Source organism: Aulonocara sp. 'chitande type north' Nkhata Bay, linkage group LG1 (assembly GCF_057382095.1).
Source record: "Aulonocara sp. 'chitande type north' Nkhata Bay isolate Kocher_YH1m ecotype deep benthic linkage group LG1, A_spYH_male_GT1.1, whole genome shotgun sequence".
Taxonomy (NCBI): Eukaryota; Metazoa; Chordata; class Actinopteri; order Cichliformes; family Cichlidae; genus Aulonocara; species Aulonocara sp. 'chitande type north' Nkhata Bay.
The window spans coordinates 39,025,129-39,051,221 of NC_141344.1; the positions used below are offsets into that span (position 1 = coordinate 39,025,129).

The following is a 26,093-nucleotide window of genomic DNA, read 5'->3' on the forward strand; positions in this document are numbered from 1 at the left end:
TTTTGGCATAATAACTAGTTACCGTGCTCGTTACCACAATAATAACGTAGTTACTGTAACGTGTTACTTAATAACGCGTTAGTCCCAACACTGTGTATGAGTAAAACTCTCTGGACTCGAGATGGGTAGAGCTCAGGCGTGGTTTATTCCCCTTTTGTGGGTCTCTGCAATAACATGGGACATGAGTAACCATGGGTTTCCAGCAACAGGATTCCGCCCAAACTATCAAGAGAAGTTTCAAATTATTAGACACGACAGTCTCCTCTAGCTGTTAGCCGCTAGCTCAGCGTGTCCATTTTTCCTACCGTCTAACCCATTAATTTCAAAACAAGATCATAAAACTGAAATCTACTCAGATGCTACTGTATGGGCAGTTCATGCTGTTAATGCACTGCCATGTTAACCTCAATGAGGATTTTCAAATATGTTTTAAACTCATGTTCAGTCAGGGCGGACTGAGGAAGAACTTACCACAGCAAAAGCTTAATTGCCACTAACGGGATAAGATTAGGGAAAACCAGTTTACCAGTAGCAGACTTTTAAAATCGAATCTTTCAAAATAAACCCATGGTTGCGATCCCAAGTTTAACAGGAATTTAACCACGACAAAACCATGTTCATTCTTTTACATCATTACATTAGCAAGTACAACCTTCAGGTGGAGACCCAAACGCATGATTTGTGTAACTGTGTATTTAGGCTGTATGTGTGATGATGTTCGTGCAACGTTTAAATGAGATTGGTCCACCTGTTGGGGAGGAGAGAGGGTACATATGCAACAAGAATATTATTTTTATTATTAATATTTTATATTGTATTTTTATTAGTACATTTCCAAAACTTTCAATTCCAGTTGAGAAAAATTAAAAACGGGCATTTTAATCATTTCTCGGCTTGACGTCGCTCTTCAGCATATCAATGAACAGCATCAACACACTGCTCTAAATGTTTCTGTCCGGTCAGGCACTAAAACTATCCAGTCATGAAGCTTCAGGAACAAACAAATCAAACCAGTTAGATACGGCCCGAGTGAATCCGAGTGAGTCTGTCTTGCGTTTCTGTGCAGGGTAGCCAATCAGATGTTAGGTATCATCTGATGATGAGCAATAAAAAATATTATTTATTAATTATTTTATGATGCAGATGCAGGCACCATCAAATAATTATGTTAAATGAAATTAATTATGCATTTAATATATTTATTTTAATTAATTAATAATATGTATTTATTGTTTATGTATTTCCAACTTGACTAGATCAATGACACTTTTGATGAACTGCACGCAGTTATTTCATTCTGGCACTCTCGGCGCTCCATACCTCTCTGGCTCCATCCCTGCACTGCAGTGTTTTTCCAGCAGATGTCGGCAGCAGAAAGCCCAGTTACTGCTTCTATGCTGGTGTTTGCGTCTCCACCGGGACAGCTGTTGTCGGAGGTTCTGTTTCTTTGGTTTACAGCTCACACACGGCTGACGATCGGCGCCTGCTCAGTGCGTCTTCTCCGCTGCCGCTGCTTGGATCGCGGACCTGGAGGGTTTCTGTCCCGTCCGTGTGCTCCTGTGTGCGCGTATGTGTGTGCTGTGTCTGATGGTAACCCATGGATTGACGGAGGGGGAGGCTATTGTTACCAGCCCGGTGGCTTGTTCTGCTGCAGCTGCAATTTCAGCAGAGAATGCCCAAAGCAAACGGAGCGGTAACTGCACGGATAGCGCAGGAATACACCAGAGGATCAAGGTAATTACAAGCGTATTTGTTTCTTTGTAGCCATGCCCCAGATTTGTTTCTTATTCTCTGTGGAGTAATAATAATGAATAAAAACGAGGTCTCGCGCGAGGCTGTAGAATGGTGTCAAATCACAGCATCGCGCGCGGCTCGTACTATCGGAGGCTGTGGGTTTGTTTACCAGCGCTAAATGACACTTTGAGCCGCTACAAAGGTCCTGATGTCGGCGAAACACGTCCACACCGTGGGCAGCATCCTTCAGCAGCCTGGCCCTGCGTGTGTCTGGGATGGAGACACTGAAGGCAGCGGCAGCAGCTCTCGGGCCTGCTGGGGGAGCTTCGAGAATACAGCGAAGTTATTCAACATTTTTCCTGACAGCTGAAAGCAGAAGCACTGCTCAGATATCCATTACGCTTTATTATACTGGCGTGTTTCTGCTACTCCTGTTTGTCCTGAAATGATAACCCGTAACATTGTACTCTCTGAGTCTCACATAGTTTTCGCAACATTTGTGGGTCTTATTAAGTCTTTATTGGCTTAATAACTGCCTCACTCACTGATACGCATTCTGCGCAGTAACTCACATGTGATGCATATTAGTAAGCACAAACACAACACAGCGGTTAGGTCTTAAATTGAACCAATGTATGCCAGTTCTTGAATACTGAGTACATGAATATTTTTTCTAATCATTGTACATGTTTTAATTTTTCTGGAGCACAGAAAAAAAGAGATTCTGTTTGTGAGGTTTCGCTGGGAAGATGTAAAAGTTTTATTTATCCAGTTTGAAACCAATGAAAAAGATCAACAAAGTGCAACGATTCCATTGTACTTGATTAGCTAATAGATGAGGAGTCTGTAAATGTTTTACAGTCTTCAGAGAGAATCATCGAGAGTAGGCTCCAGACCACCAAGGGCTAAAAAAAAAATCCCTAATTCACTGGGTGTTCTTTATCTTTAGTAATTCAAGTAACTGCACAGGAACCTGAGTCATTCAGTTACAAAACATTTAAGTATGTCCTGCTGTACTCACTTTGTGTTGGAATTCTCTCTCTCACTCTCTCCTTCTCTTTAGAGCTCCAATGATGTTTACTCCTAAATTAAATGGCATTTGATCAAATTCCCAGGCTTGTGGTCCACCAGGAAGTTTTTAACCACAGGTCTCCCAGTCAACATAAAGTACCCGGGGACGGATGGATATTCAGTTTATGTAAAAGTCCAAACCTCAGATTTTGGCAGTGACCATTACAGTTCAAACTCTATGTGCTTAACACAGGAAACACAAACATTAGACCTGTGTAGGTTTGTATTGTTTTAAGGCAGGGAAAAAACCCAAAGTAAACTTTACAAAGAAATAAAATGCAAGTTAACACACACACACACACACACTTCCAAAGAACAGGACCACACTTACCGAAATCAACGTCTGCACACTTTGATCTAGAAATAGTTAAAAGATCTGCAGTTTAGAATATTACAGAACATTTGTTACATTTTGGTTGGAACTTGTCCTGGTGACCTTATTGCTATCATTATCAAAAGTGAGATCGCTGTCCAAATGACACTAAGGTTTCTGACTTGAAACTTTGTCTCAAGTTTGCCTTCAGTTCTAAATGTCTCAGGTTTTGAGACATCCAGACATCAGCACAGATAATTAGTGAACAGAGGTTAGATCATCAGAAAAAAAAAATTAGTAGTAGTTTATAGCTAATAGTTTTCTGTATAATATGAAGTGAAAGTTGAATAAATATGATTGTAGGTTGAGAAAAAAATATATAAACTAGACAAGCGAATCTAGAGGAATCCAAGGAAGAAGCACGACACTCTAAACAGGAATAACAGCTCCGTGTTAAACCTGTGAGATTGAAGTCGTCATCAGTTACAAGCCTAATCCAATCAGAATATGTCATTTTTTTATATTGTTGTCTAAAGATTTGGAGGTCAGAATAAAAAAAAATTCAATTTGACAAAAAAGAGTTTAAACTCCTCCACATGATATTAAATGAACACACCACTTCTTTAATAATGAATATGACTTAATGTGTTAATATGTTTTGATTCAGTACGTATCCTGATAGAGTAATCTTAGCTAGTTTCATTTGTGAAACTGGGCTTATGACATTAAAATTAGCCGATGCAACCAAACACTTTATGCACCCGCAGTAACTTAAATGTGCAGAGGGCAAAATGTGACTCATTTCCCACTTTCAACAATCCTACCTCCGACCATGAACCACTTCAGCAAAAAACTTGGTTCAAGTCCAGCTCCCAAGTCTCCACTCGGAGGTTTATTAAATAAAGCTCAGCGTGTATTCCGAGAGTAAAACACAGCCTGCAAAGGCAGAGTACATGTTCATCAGTCAGGTAGTGTGAAAGGGTGCAGTCCCGTCTCTGTTCCCTCTCCTAGGTTGGGTCTCCACCCTTTGTGCTGGGTCTCCTGCCAGAGCTCGTCTGTGATTTAGTACGCTGACCACATGCAGCCGCTGCCATATGTTTCAGAGGACAGCTCATATTTAAAGCTTCAGTGCCCATTCCTTGGTAGCCTCTAGATGAAAGTCGTTAAACGTTTTTTGGTTACAAGCCACCATCTTAGAACAGACGGGAAAGATTTGTCTTCAGACAACAGCAACACAGCAGAAAGGTAGCATCCTGCTACCTACTGGGTAAAAACATACATTCAGTTCACTTTGCATAGTCAGACGCTCAGTTTGCTCTCTGTGTCATTTGTTTATAGAAACTCAACAGGACACAAGGAGGTCAAATGGACTCAAATATAAAGTAAAGTAAATTCTGTTGCTACAGTGTGACACTACAGTGTGGCATTTTGTCTAAATATCAGAGCTACACTCTTAAGGTGGATCCTTTTTGTGGACTTTTTAAACCAAGAAGGAGCCATCAGTGTTACGTGTCCGCACTTCTGCACGTCTGCTGTTTGGCTCCTCAAAGCTCTTTGTTTCTCTTTGTTCAGGCTTTGACAAACACAGATTTTCACTGCATAATCCCGCTTTGGGGTTTTCCCTAATCCAGATGATTTGCGTTGTCCTGCAATGTGTCCGGATCATCACTCCAGGTCTGTCACTGGTGTAGAGCCAAACAGAGGATGCAGATTAAGCTGGATTAATACCTCTGCTGCTTTGTTTGATGATGAACATCAGTATATAGTCATGCTCCACCTCAGCGTGAGACCCCGAGAGAGTCAGGTGTGACTTTGCACAGTTTGGTCAGTGTGGATGAAATTCTCTCTGATTCACGGTGCAAGATGGAGCTCCTCCCCGATCCACCAATGAAACCATTTAAAACAGAGGTGGCCTTCGCTTTTACCAATGAGAAAAACCACTGATCAATAAAGCAATTTTAGAAAGGCAGGCTCTCGCTTCAGCCACTAAGGACGGTTTTGATCTGACCAATGAGCTGTATTTACGGCCTTCTGACGAGTAAAGCGCGTTTTTTTTTAAAACCAACCAAGACAGCTTTGCAGATGCTGCAGAAAGTCCTTACCAGCTGCCCCACAACTTTACCAGTGTTGTTGGTCTCCTCACCACATTCAGGCGTTTTTCCACATAAAACATCGCTCTCGCTTCGGTACGACGGTCTCACGCTGAGGCGGAGCGTTTGTAAGTCTAACTTTTTTGGATTAAACAAACAAAATGTATCCATCGGGGCACGCAGCCTCCAACTCTCCCCATCTTTACAAAAGCACTGGCTTTACCAAAAACAACCTTTTTACTGTGGTTTAACACAGTTTCACAGACGCACACACACACACACAGGTTTCTGCCAAGGGAACATTTTTTTGTCTAAAAAAGTAAACTTTTTGGCTTAAAATGACAACAGCACAAAAATATGAATATTCCACAGTTTTCGTTTCTGTCTCAAACCACCTCTTCATCATCCTCATCCATCGCCATATTTTCATGATCACATATTTTTGGGCATCGGATTATTGATTATTACTGAGTTATAAAATATCATAATTTTATGATAGTCATCAAAATGATAACTGCCATTAACTTTTATTACTTCCTAAATCATTCGACGGGGGGCCATAAATCACTGACCTGCAGATAAGCGTGACTTTGTTATGCTCAGTTTCATGAAACAGAGAGGGAACATTTTCTCGGTGGCTCCCGTTTATTGGATTTAAGTCAAATTATGAAATGTACTGTATTGTTTTCTTATTACTATTACTTATTAGTACTAGAGGCTGTATAAGTTAGAAGAGTATGTATTGCTCTTTAAACAGGCCTTGTCATGTCACAGTTTGGCACAGGGCCTTGGTGCGCCTGTATATGAGCACTTATACTTTTACACCTTCACACAGCTCTTCAATCCAGCTGACAGACAAATGCACAGTACACTCACCAGAACCTGTTTTCAGATCACTAAATTAATTACCACGTCTTTACCGAGCTTGTTCAGTCCTATAGACCAGCGTTCCCCAACCCCCAGGCCAGGGACCGGTACCAAACAACTCACAGACCGGTACCAGGCCACGAGACTTGAGAAATGTATGGTTTTCAGGGGTTTTATCTGTTTTTATGATTATTTTAGCATTTTTATTGTTAACTCTGTTTCCCTGGGTCTTTTCTTGTGTGTTATGAATAAATCTTCTTTTTTCTGGTACTGGTTTTATTTTATTGTATTCATCTGCGACTCCGTGGTGCAAAAAAGGTTGGGGACCGCTGCTTTAGCACGTTTCTGGTGCAGTTTTGCAGCTGATATTTTAAAGCCCCACTATGATATTGTTCTACTAAATCCAAGGCAACCATCTACTGATGTGTTTATTCTCTTTAAAACCAAAGCATGCTTCAGGTATACCAGCTCATCGTGCTGTTAGTCACATCTAGCCGTGTTATTTTTTTCATCGTCAGTTGTTGTTTTCTCTAGTTTATGCAAATCTTGCTCTTCCTTTTTTCCGTAGATATTGACATGAAGAAAGACATCGAGAGTCTAATCGCAGAAGAACGAGCTGATATCATCTTGAAGTATGCTACGGTGAGTTTACATTGTCACTTGTGTTTTCGTTCGTGTCTTGGAAGAAGAGTTCTCACATGGTTCATTTTGGGCTTAACAAAAACACAAAAGGACAAAAATTCAAATGTCTTCTTGTGTTTGCTTTGTGTGCAGCACATTTCTGCATGTGTGGAGGACAACAAGCGTGTATGTGTGTGGGTGGATGTGAGTATGCTGGCAAAGTGCATTAATAACATGTTGTGTAATAATATGTTTATGCCTGCGGTGCGATGTCTCGGAGAACGAAGACCACAGATATTGATTGTGACTGCAGTGGAAACTAACATTAAAAGCAGCCATTAAAAACTAAACAGACATGATTCATTACATCCTTTCCTCTTGATTAGTCTTCAATGGACTGAGAAGAAAGCCATCCACTGTGCACATGTAGTACAGGTTTTAGAGTCCTGCTAATGATCCAGATACCTCGGCTTTGGGAATTTAATGATCCACCTATTCTTCAGTCTGAGCAAGAAACTGGAAATCATTCTTTTATCCAGGAAGCAAAATCAGGCTTCATGTCTACAGTAAAAAGTCTTGACCATGGACTTTCATATGAACGACCGGTGTAGCCACCTAAATGTTATCTATCGAGTCGCTGACTAGGGCTGGGCCATATTATACCGTTCACGGTAGTACCGGTACAATGTTAAGAAAGATAAGAAAATGAAATATCGCGATAGAATATGGGTAAAATGCGCATGCGCAGTGGCTTTGTTTTCATACACACCTGGCAGAACACGTTTCATCATTTGAAACAGAAGCGCTTGTTGGAGTACAACAAAGCTGTTAAAGCACGTGAAGAGGCGTCCGCTTCAACTAGCGTGGTGGTGAGACCAAAGAAGCTGACTCAACAAATAATCAGCGTAGCTTTAAATAGCTGCATGCCTTATGACACAAGTAGCAAACGTTGGGGGGAACTAACTAATGAACTAAACTAATATAAACAGCTGCTTGTTTAAGTGAAAATAAATCAATGTTTTAGGGTTTTTTGCACTAATAAAGTTGTGGAGTTGTAAAGTACTTCGTCTCGCGTCAATTATATCGTCAGTTATATTGTTATCGCAAGTTTTCAAATATATATCGTGACAAATATATTTTGCCATATTGCGCTGCCCTATCGCTGACTACAGTTTTGAGTTTAGCTTTTTGCATGTAGCCATCTTGGTTTTTTTCTGAGCGAAAAGTTAACAAATTTGGACAGTGAAGGAATGTCAGGATTCTTGCTCAGAAAAAGGATCAACATGCTCTGAAGTCGGAGCATGTTCCAGTCCACGAAAAAATTGTTTGTAACAAAATATCGATTTCTGCTGTTCCTGTATCGATACATTATTAGCAAACAAAATATCACGATACTAAACAGTATCGATTTTTTCCCCCCACCCCTACTAGCTAGCTTGTTAATAATGTATTGAAATGTAAAACAGTCACTGCAGAGGTGCATGTTTGTGGCAATCCTCAGCACTCTGTCACCATGGTTCTTAAAAAAATCAAAAAAACACTACTTTCTCTCACCATTACTGGGAAATATAACTCCTCATGACCACATCATCATAGGTGGTAACCATAACCCTACCTTAGCCTAAAGCGTTGGAGCAAGGCAAAACTGACTTTTTTTTAAAAAACACATCAATGGTTTGATTTTCTCAGTTTGAATAATTGTTTTATTATGATTGCACAAGTGTTCGTGCTTTAAAAAAAGCTGTTGTAAGTAGGAAAGCTTCTCAAGCTGTAACATAGAAAAGGAGCTTTGGTCAGAGTGGTAAATGTGCTGATGCAGAGCTGAGCTGGGGCCGGGTGGGGTTGGTGATGCCACAGGTTAAATTTAGCTCAGCGGCTTGCAGTGAAAGGATGGCAATGGAGGGGTTTGAGCTTTTTAGCCATAGCAACATCTGTGACAAACTGTGCAGTAATTGAGTTGACACTGACCTGCAGGGACAGCATTTTCCACACAGTGTTTGCCACTCGACAACCCCAGGCGATACTCTAATTTAGCTATTGTGCTAATCTGAATTGCAGTAATTTGTTGCTTTTAAGAGATTTAGTGTTTCTCTGTCAAACCTGGCTGCAGCAGAATGTGGGAACGATTTCAAAATTCTTTTGATTTCATCAGGAGGCAGCTCTGAAGTTCGAAAACACAACTAATATTTGTCTATGTTCTTCATTATTCTATCCATGGTTTGAAAGCCTAACCTTTATTCTTCTAAACATATCTCTTGTCATTGTGGTTGAATAGCTCAGTCTTAAAGCTTTTCCCCAGAAGGCTTTTGGCTTGTCCATGTGGACAACTGCAAATTTCAGTTGAACCTGAAGTTATTAATTTCATAAGCATGGACTTTTTCTTTGGTCGACACTCTTTCTTAGTCCGTGGTAGCGTAAAAAGCTGGAAGGTCAGTGGACTGTGGACAGCAACACTGGCCTTCCAGCAGTTTCCAGCTCTTGGTAGGCTTGATCTTGTTGGTTCCTGGTTTGTTCCTGAACATCCTAATCAATTTTGTCTTTACATACAATTCTTTGAACCGATGATCTGCACCTGTTTAGAAATGGCCCATTGAGTTTCTGGAATGGTCTTCCCAATGCCCCAAACTCAACCCTATTTTAAATTTGTGGGCTGTGCTTAAACGCCAGTTCTGTGCCAGGAAAACAACAATTTTTATATACCAATTCTGCCAACAAGGGTCATTAAATATCCAGCCAAAATAATGCAGAAGCTAGTTGATGACTACCAAAAACATATATTTGAGGGGCAGGTTTCTAAGGGGCATTAAACCAAATAATAATGTACAGATATATTTGAAAATGTGGGTTTACTTGGATTAGAGAAAAGTCAAAATAAGTTCAAACTTGTGGGCCTAATTCTTGTTTTATTTTTTAAAAGATTAAAGATGTACCCTGGACAGTCAAACTGGAAAAGAACAGTTCAAATAAATGACACTGTGTATGATCATCTTGAAAAAGAATATATGGATAACAAAATTATTCTTCTTTTGATGCCAAAAGAAGCCATTATTTTCAAAAGAAGCCAGAGCTCCAAAATGATGCTCTAAACATTATCAGTATGGTAAGTATAAAATTAAGAACATTAAAAATGAGAAATTAGTGAAACATTAGGAATAACACTGATTATCTCTTCTTCGTCGAATCTGTTAGTGGGTGCATTTAAGAAGTGAACATTTTGTCTTTAAAAGCAGGAAAAACTGGTGAATGTAAGGATTTGAGAGAGTTTGACTAAGGCTGAACTGTGCCGGCTCAATAACGAAGTCAGAGTATCTCCAATGCCTGCAGTGGTCAGCATCTATCAAAAGTAGTCCAAGGAAGGAAATGGGGTGAACCAGAGACAGGGACATGGGCAGCCAAGGCTCACTGATGTACACAGGGAACAAAAGCTGGCCCATATGGTCTGATCCAACATCTACTAAAGCATATATAGAATACACAGTGCATCACAGTTTGTTGCGAATGGGGCTGAATAGATGCAGACCAGTCAGGCTGCCCATCCTGACTCCTGTCCACTGCCCAAAGTGCCAGCAATGGGCAAGCGAGCATCGGAACTGGACCCCAGCACAATGGAAGAAGATCGGCCTCATCTGATGAATCACTTGTACATCACATGGATGGCTGGGTGTGTGTTGTTTGTTGTGTTGGAGGAAGCAAGCAGTGTGATGCTTTGGGCGATGTTCAGCTGGGAAACCTTCATCATTGTGGATGTTACTTCAACTCGTACCGCCTAGCTAAGCTTTTTTGCAGACCATGTACACCCTTTCATGGAAACAATATTCAGCTGGATAATGCAACCTGTCAGAAAGCAAAAGTGTTCAGGAAGCTTTGAGGAGCACAGCGAGGTGTTGATTTGGACTCCAGATTTCCCTCAATCCATTCGAGCATCTCTGGGATGTGCTGGACAAACAAGTCCACGGGGGCCCCACCTCACAGCTTACAGGACTCTGTTGCTAACATCTTGGTGTCAGATACCACAGCACACCTACAGGGGTCTAGTGGAGTCAATGCCTCAATGGGACAGTGCTATTTTAGCAGCAAAAAGGGGACCAACACAATGTTAAGCAGGCGGTCATAGTGCTAATCGCTAGCTCTTACCACTTGACTTCTGTAAGTAAATGCTACCACTAAGTACGATCAGGGTAAGATCGGCTGTCTGTTTGTTGGCACCTGTAACTCACAGTAGCTGTGTCATTCAGAAAAGATGAAAGAAAACAAGGCAGAGTAGTCGGGTTGTGTCGAATGGTTTAAAGTGGCCTGACAGTCATTAGTGCTGTGAAATAAGGCAGCCGTAGACACTGGTGCTCTTGTGTTTTGATGCACTCCATCAAATCTTATTGTGTCTTACAAATGATGTGAGTCATTCATTTAGTGAATTCGATTCAGTTGTAGTGAATCAGCGTAGCAAAATTTAAATGAGTGCGATTCAAATAGAGCCATCTCTCTGGCTTTAATGTCTTTCTGTAACACACTGTGTGTCTCCAAACGCCCTCGGTGTAAAATTATTTTTAGTCCTCTCACTCTGATGACGCCGACATCACATGCAGGGCCTCTGAGGCTCAGAGAGCCGACTCAGCCATGGTGAAGCTTTACACTTTCTTTGGGTTCGCTGATTGGCTGCTTTCCAGTTAGGCAGCCAACCACAGTCGAGTGGAGTGAGAAGCCTCTCAGGCTGTCTGTCTGAGGATTAGTTCCCTCTGTGTTATGTCAACACTGGGATCAAATTGTTGCTCAAATGGATTTTCCATGATAAAAGCATTACTTCTAAACTTTGTGCAGGTTTAAGGAGATTCTAAATGCATGTCATGTACAGTTGTACTATGGAGCACTCCACACTGTATATAAATGCCACTTGTTTTGCACATATTCAACTCTGTATATTTTATATATTTTATTATTATTATTATTATTTTATTTTATTTTATTTTTTTACTATTTAATTTGTAAAAATGTGTATACACACACACACACACACACACACACACACACGTAGGAAAATATTTAGTATACACATCCAGAAATGCATACACTATTATATATTGTACATATATTTATTAGTTTCAGGTTGGCCATTCTTGTATTTTGCTCGTTTGTGTTGTTGTGTTTGCACATCTCTGTTGCTTGTGGGGCTCGCACACAAGAATTTCACTCGCATGTGCTGTGCCAGTGTGCCTGCACACGTGATGTGACAATAAAAGTGATTTGATTTGATTTGATTTGAGAGAGACTGAGTGCTTACTTGATTAGGGGAGGAGGTTTGTGTGTGGAGCTTTCTGTCCATGTTCATACTGTGCTTTTATTCATTTAGTTAGTCACATGTGTACTTTTTGGCTTTTGACTGCGATGTAAAGCTTAAATATTTAAATAGATGTATTTTAAAAAATGTCCAACTGGCAACTAGTGATATCACGAAGTACCAATGCAAACTGTAAATGTAGAGGATTTACAGTATGGCAATGTGGCTTATGTGAACCCTAATGAACATGATCATGACATGCTTGGTCCTCAAGCATTGATTCCAAGGGGCAAAGCCCTACTCCAAAAGTAAGCTCTAAAAAAATACTGTACAGTCGTCCCTCGTTTATCGCGTTATTAAAAATAACCCACGATAGGTGAAATCCCCAAAATAGCCAACTTTATTTTTTTACAATTATTATAGATGTTTTAAAGCTGTAAAACCCCTCACTACTCCCTTTATACACTTTTCTCAGACAGACATTTTCACACTTTTCTCTCTTGTTTAAACACAAAGTTCAAACCATCCATCCATCTTCTTCCACTTTATCCGGGGCCGGGTCGCGGGGGCAGCAGCCTAAGCAGAGTAGCCCAGACCTCCCTCTCCCCAGCCACCTCCTCCAGCTTGTCTGGGACCAGCCGAGAGATATAATCTCTCCAGCGTGTCCTGGGTCTGCCCCGGGGACTCCTCATGGTGGGACATGCCCGGAACACCTCACCCAGGAGGCGCCCAGCAGGCGTCCTTGTCAGATGCCCGAACCACCTCAGGTGGCTCCTTTCGATGTGGAAGGGAAGTTCAAACCTTCATAGAAAAAAAAGCCCATTATTATAGAATGAAGCCAAAGATCAAACCCTGTTTTCAGGTCCAGATCATGGGAATAGAGCAGCTGCCAGAGAATTCAACATAATGAATCAATGGTACAGAAGTGGAGGAAGCGAGAAGAATGAGCATGTCTTTTTGTGCGATGGTTAGCAGCTTCCTCTGCCTGTTGGGTGCTACCGCAGAAGCCTTTGACGGTGCAAAACGTTTCGTCGACATTGTCGTGTTTGTTGGGGAGAAAACTTACAAACTTACAGTACAGCAGAGTCACACTGCTAGGATCAAAGATTTATGTAAATTTGACAAACTGAACACGTTCTGTACTGTACAGGAGACACGGCACAAGATTGATTACAATGGTCTACAGCCAATCAGGACGCAGAACACAATGTGTTGTTTAAAAAAAAAAAGGATGCAAAATTGCACCAAAAAAATCAGCGAAACAGCGAAAGGTGAACTGCGTTATAGCGAGGGAGCACTGTATATCAAAGATTTCTGGACTCAAACTATGATTTATTTTAAGGCAGAAGTGATGATTTGTGGATGAGAGGGTGCAATTCTAGTGATCAGTCAGTGTCACGTCAGTCTAACTGACTGTTTTTGGAGACAGCCTGAAGTGGCCCCAGGAGGAACTAGTTTCTGCTACTTCTACAGTACTTCAGCTTATCAACCCCAGACCTTACTGCTAGTTCTGTAATACCTGTAATAATAATAACTGTAGCATTAAAGAGGAAGAGGAGCATCACAATATGCCTGTCGTCGTCCCTAACTAACGACAAACACGATTGTGTGCAAAGGTTTGTGCATGGACCCAGATAGAAGACACATGGGGGCCTAATCTGGACTTCTTTTGGCACAGCACTCGCAAGTCCTGTATCCAGGCCAGGCACAGGCCAAAAGCAATGAGGCAGGCTTTACATGGGTTACATGTGTTATATGGGCCAGATGCAGGCCAGATGTAGAACTGACCCATGTAAGGAGCACCTATATCCATACTGTAGGACCTTGGGCTCATCAAGAGTCTTTAAACTCCATTTTGGGGCCTTTGTAGTTCCTCCTTTAGGGCAGGTGCGCTTCAGCACAATAAGATCCTTTTGTTTATGTAAGTAATTGTACACATGTGCGTATCTATTTGTCTAGACTGTAGTTTGTAAGTTTATACCTGTTACTGTTTCCAGGGCAGGCAGGGCGGGGTGGAGATCTACCCCTGGGAGGATGCTGATTACAGCATCTACAAAGTCATCGACCGTTTCGGCTTCATGCAGTAAGTCTGTCTTCAAATTAAAGTCATGCCGGTTGGTACCACTCTGCCCTGTTTTGTTGCATCTCATCATTTGTTTCTCTTCATTCTTCCAGTGAAGATGAGCTGCCGGCACCAACTGCACATGAAGAGAAGGTAAAGAGGCAAATGCCACATTTCTTTCAGGACAAATGCATGCAGTAGGTTGTTTTTGTTCACCAGCTTCTTTTACTTTCATAGCTGAAGCAGCAGGAGATTGAGAGAGCAGAGAAATGGCTGAAGATGGTGAAGAAGTGGGATAAATACAAGAACAGTGACAGGGTGAGTAACAGTTCGCACACGGAGCACATGGAAAATTCAGAACAGATTTATAATGACTTCATTGCTGGAGACAATTGCTGACAAACATGTAAAACTGCAGCTGGTTTCTCTGATGTCAGCGAGTTTTGTAACACAGATTGAATCACAGCAAGTGTCGGTGTTGAGTCCAGAACATATTCAGCTCAAATGTACTCCCTCATTAAGAATTCTGAATCAAAGCTTCTCACCAGAATATAAATCACACTAGGAGAGGAAAAAACCTACAATCTTCTCTCCATCTCGATAATGATGTCCTCATACAAGCTTCTGGCAAGTGTCCCCATAAGTCTCACAAGCAGTCATTAGCAATAACAATTTTGCTGAAAAAATGATGAAATCAGATTTCTTATATGCTAATTTCATGTTTCCATTATACTTTTTAAAATGTATTAAAAAATCCCATTGTACAACGCAGAGGTTGGGTTCTGACACTCTGCAGTTCTGGGTTAGTTTCTTTGGTTTTGCACCGACACTCTTCCTCACTAAGACGATGTGCGTCCTTGTACGGGATGTGGAAAGGTGGAAAATTAGCTTGACTGGTTCCGACCCTCTGGACAAACACCTACATTAGTGAGAGAGTCGCTGCTATGCTTATTGATCGTTGTTACTGTGGCTGGAAAATCAATAGACTCAACCAGAGCAGCTGAGCGTACATCCACCGTTAGCTTGGTCTCCACTAGTGTCAGTAAGTCATCCATCCGCTTCCAGTTATCCTTTTCAGGGCTGCAGGGGGTGCTGGAGCCTGTCCCAGCTGTCATAGGGAGAGAGGCGGGGCACACCCTGGACAGGTCGCCAGTCTGTCGCAGGGCTGACACAGACAGACCATTCACGCTCACATTCGCACCCACTAACTGCATGTCTTTGGGGAGGAAGCCGGAGTACCCGGAGGGAACCCACGCAAACAGGGGAGAACATGCAAACTCCACACAGAAAGACCCCGGCCTGATGGTGGAATTGAACTCAGGACCTTCTTGCTGTGCGGCAACAGTGCTAACCACCGTGCCACCGTGCTGCCTAAATTGTTCATAAATAATAAATCTCTGTGTTATTCTAAGGTCTTTACCATAAAATATAAAGCATCTTGCAGTAACTAATTTGGTATTTGGTGCTATATAAATAAAACTGAACTGAGTTCAGTTCAGTTTGATCCATCATTGAGCATTTCTGTCATCTGTCTTTGTTAAAAACATGAAACATTATCGTGCTCGAAGCATGAATTTGAGCTCTTTGTTAGCCTAACGCTCTCTTTTAAAGTCGTCATTGAGCTCGTTCTAGTTGTAATTCTAGTCTCCTTTTCCAAATGACTGAATAAATAATACAATATGTACAGTTCCACCTGACTAAAGCTGCTGACAGTAGTCTCTGTTCTGCTCTGCAGCTGTGGTGAACTCTGTGTAGTGGCAGCAGATCTCTGACTGCTGTGGATTCTGGTTCAAAGAGCCACCAGTTTACAGCAGATCCCTAAAGCAGAACAAGCACTTCTGTCACCAGCTGAAGTCTACAAATTCAACAAAACTGTGCTATACACCAGCATAACACCAAGCTGACCAGTTTACTCAGAGGCAGCACATTAGTGTATAAGGACCAGAGTTAGTTGGTTAGCAGTGACTGAACAAAGTCAGGGCTGGGAGGCTGCAGGAGTAAATATCATGTTGCTGTCTCGGAAAGATGGAAAAATAATAATAAATCATTAAAAAATATAGTTGTGCAGCCTGTCTAAGTAAAAAAAACAGAGTAATCAGAAAATTGTAAAAATCTGTAGCTAGAAGTGTAAAGTGCTTTATGAATGTGTGGCTAAAATGTGACTTGTAGTCTAAAGCACTTTGAGTGGTCAGTGAGCTGAGAAAAGCACAAGTACATCAAATACATACACAGCAATGAGAGCAAGCAAGGTGGATGAACTGTGCGTGGCAGGCAGGACTGGACCCGAACGCAGACTCACAGACACAGAGGAAAAAAGCAAAACAACAGACAGACTAAAACTCACGCTGAATACAATTAAGCATTAAGTCCAAAAGACAAAGCACTTGGCCCAAGACAAAGGATTTGGGGGGGTGTTTCCATGTTGATGAGTGGAGGTACTTGAGGTAGAAGTTGCAAAGCCAACCAAGTTAACAGAAACTGTACGACAGAGAGATACTTACAAACCTGCTTCGAGTGCTCACGGAAAATGTTTTCAAACTTTTGGCTTTACTGTGAACGGGGTCGTAGGCGATCGGTAGGTGGTTTAACTTTCTGATGATTCAGTCTTTGTAGCTTCTGTTCTCTAAACTTTGTGGCGTTTTATTCACTCAGTGTTTATGATTCCCTCTGCTCTCTGCTGCCAGATGGTAAAACGAGTATACAAAGGCATCCCCCTGCAGCTCAGAGGCCGGGCCTGGGCACTGATGCTGGACGTGGACAGGGCCAAGAAGGAGAACGAGGGCAAATATGAGGTATTTATTCACGTCTGAAATGAGTCTCTTTGCAAATCTGTTCTGAGCATAAAAATAAGTTGGACATATAAATACGTTTTTTAAAAAGCTGAGAGAAAAACATTGTTATAACTGTTATAAACTGTAGCTATGTTGTAAATGTTACAAGTCTAATGTAATAAAGTAAAAGTATAAAGTAGCATGTTTTAAAAAAAGTTAAAGCTATGAAATATCAAAGCTGACAGTCTTATCACCTGGCAGACTGATCTTAACTGACACATATTTGTAAAGGATAAGATGGTCCACCAACCTGTAATCACATTTTCAGCACATTCATAGATGCAATCACATTTTCTCTGATAGACGAGATGTTTCAGAAAACTGATGACACACATAAACAGTTAGCATAATCAATAATAGATTCATTCTGACTGAATTTACAATATATATTCCCTGATATGTAAAACTTGTTTTTGTAGCTCTACTGAATGACACATTTGTCTTTCAGCACAGGTACCTCCACATGTCCTTGTTGACTTTTGTCTGTTTTTCACTCAGAAAATGAAGGAGCAGGCCAGGCTGTGCTCATCTGAGATCAAACAGATTGACTTGGACATCAACAGGACATTTCGAAACCATATCATGTTCATGGATCGCTTTGGAGTCAAGTAAGTTTCACTGTTGAGTCGGATTTTGCAGCTGAAATGGATTTCAGACGGATAAACGGCTCGGACTTTCTGTTCTCAAAGAATATTTATAACCGCCAAGCTCAGTGGTGGGATCCAAAGTTACAGAGACATATTTTCAAAGTACTGAGCAAACAGTGTTGGGAAGGTTAATTTTAAAATGTATTCCATTACAGAATACAGAATACACGCCCCAAAATGTATTCTGTAACGTATTCCGTTACGTTACTCAATGACAGTAACGTATTCTGAATACTTTGGATTACTTAACATATTATCATGCTTTTTACAACAACGTGAATGTACTATTGCTGTGTGATTTATTACTGTTACTGAAGGTCCGCGACTCCGAACTGTAGTAAAGGGACCTCTGACTAATACGGCGGGGTCCCTGTCGGCTCGTAGCCGAAAAATAGCTTTACTTTGTTGTCTGGGTCAACTTTTCTTGCGAGAGACAGAGAGAGGCGTTGAAAGACTGCTCCAACGGAACTTATTGTTTTCGGAGGAAAACACGAACACGGTGTACAGTCGAGTCTTAATAGCTTACTTACAACTGGGCTCGTCAGGCACTCTTCTTGGCTGCAGTGGTTATTATTATATTTACATGCTTCCAGCTCCCGTTTTTCCTCGATGACAACTCGTACCTTTCCATTATCCTTTTTTCTCCCTCCTCGCGCTCACAGACCCATAACGTGTATGGCAGTCCATTCTCCCAGCAGCACGGACTACACTGCCCATGATGCTACATTCTTTTGAGCTATGCTTGTAGCATTCTGCCTGTTAGCTTAGCACAACAACAACAACAACAAAAAGGTGCTCTCTCACCCAGGAAACACACAGCCGCGCGAGAGATAGAGCGTCGCCCTGTAACCATGGCAACCGTAACGCTGCCGCCTGGAACAACAGAACGTAGCTGTCAAACAAAACCCAAACAGTCCTGACCCGCGACAATATGAAACAGGAAAGTACCGCAGTGTAATCCATTTATTTCAACAAAGTAACTGTATTCTGAATACCACCTTTTTAAACGGTAACTGTAACGGAATACAGTTACTCATATTTTGTATTTTAAATACACTCAACAAAAATATAAACGCAACACCTTTGTTACTGCTCCCATTCCCCATGGGATGGACGTAGAGACCTAAAATTCATTCCAGATACACAATATAACCATCCCTCCCAAACAGTGGTCACAAATCAGTCCAAATGTGTGGTAGTGGGCACATCTGCTATATTGAGATAATCCATCCCACCTCACAGGTGTGCCACATCAGGATGCTGATCTGACATCATGAGTAGTGCACAGGTGTACCTCAGACTGCCCACAACAAAAGGCCACCCTGGAATGTGCAGTTTTGTCTCACAGCAAAATGCCACAGATGCCACAAGCAATGAGGGAGCGTGCAACTGGCATGCTGACAGCAGGAATGTCAACCAGATCTGTCGCCCGTGCGTTGAATGTTCATTTCTCAACCATAAGCCGTCTCCACAGGCGTTTCAGAGAATATGGCAGCACATCCAACCGGCCTCACAACCGCAGACCTCGTGTAACCACACCAGCCCAGGACCTCCACATCCAGCAGGTTCACCTCCAAGATCGTCTGAGACCAGCCACCCAGACAGCTGCTGGAACAATTGGTTTGCACAACCAAACAATTTCTGCACAAACTGTCAGAAACCGTCTCAGGGACGCTCAACTGCATGCCCGTCGTCCTCATCGGGGTCTTGACCTGACTCCAGCTCGTCGCCGTAACAGACTTGTGTGGGCAAATGCTCACATTCGATGGCGTCTGGCACGTTGGAGAGGTGTGCGCTTCACGGATGAATCATGGTTCACATTGTTCAGGGCAGATGGCAGCTGAGAATGTCCCAGTTCTTGCATGGCCAGCATACTCACCGGACATGTCACCCATTGAGCATGTTCGGGATGTGCTTGACCGGCGTATACGACAGCGTGTACCAGTTCCCACGAATATCCAACAACCTCGCACAGCCATTGAAGTGGAGTGGACCAACATTCCACAGGCCACAATTGACAATCTGATAGACTCCATGCGACGATGTGTTGCACTGCATGAGGCAAATGGTGGTCACACCAGATACTGACCGGTTCTGGGTCCCCAGACCCCCAATAGCCCAAAAAACTGCACATTCCAGGGTGGCCTTTTGTTGTGGGCAGTCTGAGGTACACCTGTGCACTACTCATGATGTCAGATCAGCATCCTGATGTGGCACACCTGTGAGGTGGGATGGATTATCTCAATATAGCAGATGTGCCCACTACCACACATTTGGACTGATTTGGGACCACTGTTTGGGAGGGATGGTTATATTGTGTATCTGGAATGAATTTTAGGTCTCTACGTCCATCCCATGGGGAATGGGAGCAGTAACAAAGGTGTTGCGTTTATATTTTTGTTGAGTGTACGTAACGGCGGTACATGTATTCCGTTACTCCCCAACACTGTGAGCAAATGATGTAACTTGCACATTAAAGAGGAATACAGTGTGAAAGCATACAGTTATCATATGCTTTCAGCAAAGTGTTAAGATTGTTAGGTCGCAGTGCTAATTATTAGGGCTGGGTATCGTCACTGATTTCTAGAATCGATTCAATTCCGATTCAATTTAATTCGATTCGATTTGAATCTGGGAAATTTTGACAGTCAGAAATATTATAATTCAGATCAGTACATTTACATATTTTTGTATCAATAAAAAGGAAGCTGACACACGCAAGACTTTATCACAGGTGTAAGCGTCACAGCAGATGCTTTTGTGTCAAAGTAGCTGAAGATAAAACACAGAAAAACATGAAGGTGATTTTCCTGGCCTGGGATTTTATAAAAATATTCTGCAGTACATCAAAAACGAAAGAAAACCATTAATCAACACATGAACATCACCTCTGACGTTACAGCGGTTTTATTAGAGACACGGTTAAGCGTTTTACATTTTGCTTAATTTAAAAAAATTTAAATTTGTTCAATATTGAACGGCAGAAATTAGGTTTACTTTTCGGAAGTAAGTAAAAGGGAAAAAAAAACGTCGGCCGACAGCCTGTAAACAACGGTAGACTTGTGCGTAACAAGCAAGCGAATAATGAAGAAAAGAGAGAGATAGAGAGCTGTGCATGAAGTGTGATTTTTATCCTGAAAAGTCAGCAAAAGTCAGAGGGAATTCATGATGATGTTTATGTGAAGCGTAGTTTGGATCTTCTTTTGCTGCTGGTTCGGTCAATATTGTTTGGAGAGAGATGAAACTAACAGCTTTAGAATCGGCTCATAAAGGGCGTAGACAAAAAGCGCAGACCCGCGGATCAGAATCGGCGAGCTGTCGGCTTTCAGCCCCGACCATCAGCTGAGAAAGGCGACATCTCACTGATTCTGATCCGCGGGTCGCGCTGTGTGTTTACGTCTTTGTGCAGAAGCCGTGTTCCTGCTCTCATTTACTGTCTTAGCTGTTTGGTGGTTGTTGAAATTTTGTGATCTTTCACCTGAGATTCTGGCATTTCGGGCAAAATAAATTAATATTAAAAAATCGATTCAGGATTTTAATGAATCGATTTTACGTTATCCAAGCCAGAATCGATTTTAATCGATAAATCGATTATAAAAACCCACCCCTACTAATTATAGGACAACATTTAGCAAACAACTGTATGAATTGTATGAATGGGTGTGATTGGGTGAATAAGGTAAGTTGTATGAAGCACTCTATAAGAGTCAGCCCATTTACCATTTACACTAGTGCGACATGAAACATAATAAACTAATAAACTTTAGACCAATATCTAAGCTGCCCTTTTTATCTGGATTCAGAGTAGGCTGAAATGAGTAGCGCTGAGCACTGAAATCCCTGCATCCAGGTTCCCGTCAGAGGGAAAACCTGAGACAAGACTAATTAAGGTTGTTGTAGAAGGACATTGATGCACATGGCTTGGATGTCCACATACTTTGGGTCATGTAGTGTGTGTTACATATCATTTTCCAGGTTGTAACTGTTACCATATTCAAACAGATTAAAAAAGTGCGAGAGGAAAAAAATCTGTGTCTGCAGCAGAGAGACCTCAGGGTGAACTTGGACTGAGTGTGAGAGAGAGGTGGGCAGGCTGAGCTCTGGATGGCGTGGGTTTATGTGTAACCTGATCCTGTAACAGAGTGATGTCAGTGTAATGGTCCTGTTCAGAAGCAGCAGTGGAAAGTGTGGAGCTGGAGAACATTTCAGTATCTAACAGATGTTCAGGATACAAAAAGGATTTTTAAAGAGCAGAGACTGTAGTCTCTCTGTGTTACTGTTATTTTTTCCTTTCCTCTCACTTCTGGTTTGTAATTGTGTGTCCAGCACACTGTTTGCTGTGGGGTTTGCTTACAGCTTCACATACAGTGTCAGGATTCATGACACTCATTTTTTCATTTCCTCTCCTTCTCACTCCCTTCCTTGTTTCCTTTTGTTGCTTCTTCTCCTTTCCTATCCTTTCCTTCCTGTTTCTTTGATTTACAGGCAGCAGGCTCTCTTTCATGTCCTCTCTGCATATTCAGTCTACAACACAGTAAGTAGCTGATTTCTCTAAATTACATGAAACATTAAAACACCAGCAACTCAAGTGAACTGATAAAAATCTGCAGTCACGTCTAAATTTTCTTTTCGTGGGCAGAGACTTCATTTTCCACTGTGGTTTCTTGTCCCCCCCCACACACACACACCCCACACACAGTACTGCATGCTTTTGACATGATATGCATTGAGTGCTTTAAGTGGACAGCAGCTGATACAGCACTGATGGTTGTCTTACTGAGCTGCTTTTATTATTTGCAGAAACAGGGTTTTTACTAGACGTGCCACTGAAACATGTGGATTGCAAAAATTGCTGAAACTGCAGCACTCATACAGGGAGTGCAGAATTATTAGGCAAATGAGTATTTTGTCCACATCATCCTCTTCATGCATGTTGTCTTACTCCAAGCTGTATAGGCTCGAAAGCCTACTACCAATTAAGCATATTAGGTGATGTGCATCTCTGTAATGAGAAGGGGTGTGGTCTAATGAAATCAACACCCTATATCAGGTGTGCATAATTATTAGGCAACGTCCTTTCCTTTGGCAAAATGGGTCAAAAGAAGGACTTGACAGGCTCAGAAAAGTCAAAAATAGTGAGATATCTTGCAGAGGGATGCAGCAGTCTCAAAATTGCAAAGCTTCTGAAGCGTGATCATCGAACAATCAAGCGTTTCATTCAAAATAGTCAACAGGGTCGCAAGAAGCGTGTGGAAAAACCAAGGAGCAAAATAACTGCCCATGAACTGAGAAAAGTCAAGCGTGCAGCTGCCAAGATGCCACTTGCCACCAGTTTGGCCATATTTCAGAGCTGCAACATCACTGAAGTGCCCAAAAGCACAAGGTGTGCAATACTCAGAGACATGGCCAAGGTAAGAAAGGCTGAAAGACGACCACCACTGAACAAGACACACAAGCTGAAACGTCAAGACTGGGCCAAGAAATATCTCAAGACTGATTTTTCTAAGGTTTTATGGACTGATGAAATGAGAGTGAGTCTTGATGGGCCAGATGGATGGGCCCGTGGCTGGATTGGTAAAGGCAGAGAGCTCCAGTCCGACTCAGACGCCAGCAAGGTGGAGGTGGAGTACTGGTTTGGGCTGGTATCATCAGAGATGAGCTTGTGGGGCCTTTTCGGGTTGAGGATGGAGTCAAGCTCAACTCCCAGTCCTACTGCCAGTTTCTGGAAGACACCTTCTTCAAGCAGTGGTACAGGAAGAAGTCTGCATCCTTCAAGAAAAACATGATTTTCATGCAGGACAATGCTCCATCACACGCGTCCAAGTACTCCACAGCGTGGCTGGCAAGAAAGGGTCTAAAAGAAGAAAAACTAATGACATGGCCTCCTTGTTCACCTGATCTGAACCCCATTGAGAACCTGTGGTCCATCATCAAATGTGAGATTTACAAGGAGGGAAAACAGTACACCTCTCTGAACAGTGTCTGGGAGGCTGTGGTTGCTGCTGCACGCAATGTTGATGGTGAACAGATCAAAACACTGACAGGATCCATGGATGGCAGGCTTTTGAGTGTCCTTGCAAAGAAAGGTGGCTATATTGGTCGCTGATTTGTTTTTGTTTTGTTTTTGAATGTCAGAAATGTATATTTGTGAATGTGGAGATGTTATATTGGTTTCACTGGTAAAAATAAATCATTGAAATGGGTATATATTTGTTTTTGGTTAAGTTGCCTAATAATTCTGCACAGTAATAGTCACCTGCACACACAGATATCCCCCTAAAATAGCTAAAACTGAAAACAAACTAAAAACTACTTCCAAAAACATTCAGCTTTGATATTAATGAGTTTTTTGGGTTCATTGAGAACATGGTTGTTGTTCAATAATAAAATTATTCCTCAAAAATACAACTTGCCTAATAATTCTGCACTTCCTATAGAATAGTGTTGCAATGTACTATGTCAAATACAGTTGCCCACACCAAACAAACATATTTGCAATATACTATTAAGACAATATCACCATTGCTTCTTCTGTACATATGAATAAAATCATGTAGCATTGTGTCTGTAGTGTGCTTGCTGCAGCTGGGGTCCTTCTCTCATGTTCTCCTAGTGCCTGTGTGGGTCCTCGTCCACAGCCAGAGACATGCATCTTAAAGTTTTAGGAGTGCATACAAGTTTGCATGGCTGTCTGTCTTTCATTGTTGATCCTGCGATGGCCTTTGCCCAGGGTGCACCCTGCCTCTCACCTTGCACTTGCTAAGATAGACTCCACTCCCCTCAGTGACCAAAGCTCCGTGCTTTTGTTTTTTGCTTTGCATGATTAACATTTCAAAATAGGAATGACTAAGTAATTGAAAATTTGCCCATGTTTAATATATTCTGGGGTTTTTAATTCGTTTTGATCATGGCCCATCTGCTTTATTCCTACTGACTATTAAGGCACTATAGAATATACAAATACAACAATAACACTACTGCTGATAATAATAAAACTAATATCCGTGGTGGAGAATGGTCCCACGGGATGATGACAAAAAGTTAATAATTGTTTGATAGTCTTGTGTTAACTTGTGTTAAGCTAGTGTCAGTTACAGTTACCACAACAGCGGAAAGCCCATTATTGGGGTCTTTTTGCACGTTTCCTGCAGGAGGTGAGCTACTGCCAGGGCATGAGTCAGATTGCCGCCCTGCTGCTCATGTACATGAATGAGGAAGACGCTTTCTGGGCCCTGTCACAGCTGCTCACCAACCAGAAACACGCCATGCATGGTGAGACATCCCAGAGGATTCATTCATTCGTCTGAACATTAACAGCAAACGTGTTCTCTGCAAGATACGATGAAGCTAAACACTGAAATCATTTTCCTGCAGCTGCACCAACCGTGCAGATGACAGTCTTTGGCTCTGCGGGTGGTGGAACTGATTACAAACTGTACTGCTTGTCAGATTTGGTTTGGACTGACATGAAATTAGATTAAAAAGTTCTCACTTCCCTTCTGCCCTGTTAAGGCTTTTTTGTTCCAGGCTTTCCAAAACTTCAGAGATTCCAGGCACATCATGATCAGATTATTTCCAAGCTCGTTCCCAAACTGAAGAAACATCTGGTGAGATCAGTTTTTTCTGTTTTTGAAAAACTTGGAGTAACGCTCTAGCAAGCAGGATACGTGCTAGTTCTGACTCGTGTTCTCTATTTCAAGGACAAAGAGCAGATGTCTGCAGGCATTTACAGCACCAAATGGTTCCTGCAGTGTTTCATTGACAGGGTGAGTCATTATCTTGGGGTAAACGAGTAAGATCATCTTTTTCTGCCTGTTAAACGTTGAATAAAAGGTCATCTGATTATTTTCTCACTGTGTGAAGAGGTTGCTTTCCCCTCTTCTTGTTTTATGTCATATCATTTCCATGTATCTTCTCTATTTTGCTTGGGAAGTTTTAAAGCAGTTCAATTCAATTTTGCTATAGTGCCAGGTCACAACAACAGTCAACACACAGTGCTTAATATTATAAGGTGGAACCCTGCATCAGAGCCTGAAACATACTAAACTAAAGCGAATAACGATCTTGCACCTGCAACAGTGGAGAAAAAGAACTCCCTCCCAACAGGAAGCTATCACCAACAGACTCTAGCAGCGCCTGCTGTGATTGGTTGGGGTGTGAGGGGAAGGAAATGAAAGAATACAGAGAAGAAAAAGTGTTCAGCAGCCTGAGCGTGTGGCAGCATAACGAGTCACCTGATCCAGCCGTCACTACAAGCTTTATCAGAGAGGAACGTTTTAATCCTGACCTTCAAAGAAAAGATGCTTCATGTCTCCTAAACTGAGAGCTGGTTCTGGAGGAACCTGGTATCTCAGTGCTCTGAATGATAATTATTATTCATTAAATAGCCAGATTACACATTCAATTCAATTCAGTTCAATTTTATTTATATAGCGCCAAATCACAACAAAAGTCGCCTCAAGGCGCTTCATAGATACAGAGAAAAACCCAACAATCATATGACCCCCTATGAGCAAGCACTTTGGCGACAGTGGGAAGGAAAATCTCTCTTTTAACAGGAAGAAACCTCCGACAGAACCAGGCTC

The 26,093-nt window shown here is 41.8% G+C and overlaps 1 protein-coding gene across 1 annotated transcript in view; it reads left to right on the forward strand.

The window, feature by feature from the left end:
- Positions 1 to 1,373: 1,373 nt before the first annotated feature.
- Positions 1,374 to 26,093, forward strand: part of LOC147339527 (USP6 N-terminal-like protein) — a 28,629-nt gene continuing 3,909 nt past the window's right edge. Inside the window, exons 1-11 of the mRNA XM_086295283.1 lie at positions 1,374 to 1,734; positions 6,644 to 6,717; positions 13,966 to 14,051; positions 14,144 to 14,183; positions 14,268 to 14,348; positions 16,715 to 16,822; positions 17,360 to 17,469; positions 21,994 to 22,042; positions 24,660 to 24,780; positions 25,021 to 25,115; positions 25,209 to 25,274. Of these exons, the coding sequence (XP_086151409.1) occupies positions 6,652 to 6,717; positions 13,966 to 14,051; positions 14,144 to 14,183; positions 14,268 to 14,348; positions 16,715 to 16,822; positions 17,360 to 17,469; positions 21,994 to 22,042; positions 24,660 to 24,780; positions 25,021 to 25,115; positions 25,209 to 25,274 (822 nt within the window). The 5' untranslated portion in view covers positions 1,374 to 1,734; positions 6,644 to 6,651. The remainder of the gene's footprint in view (positions 1,735 to 6,643; positions 6,718 to 13,965; positions 14,052 to 14,143; positions 14,184 to 14,267; positions 14,349 to 16,714; positions 16,823 to 17,359; positions 17,470 to 21,993; positions 22,043 to 24,659; positions 24,781 to 25,020; positions 25,116 to 25,208; positions 25,275 to 26,093) is intronic.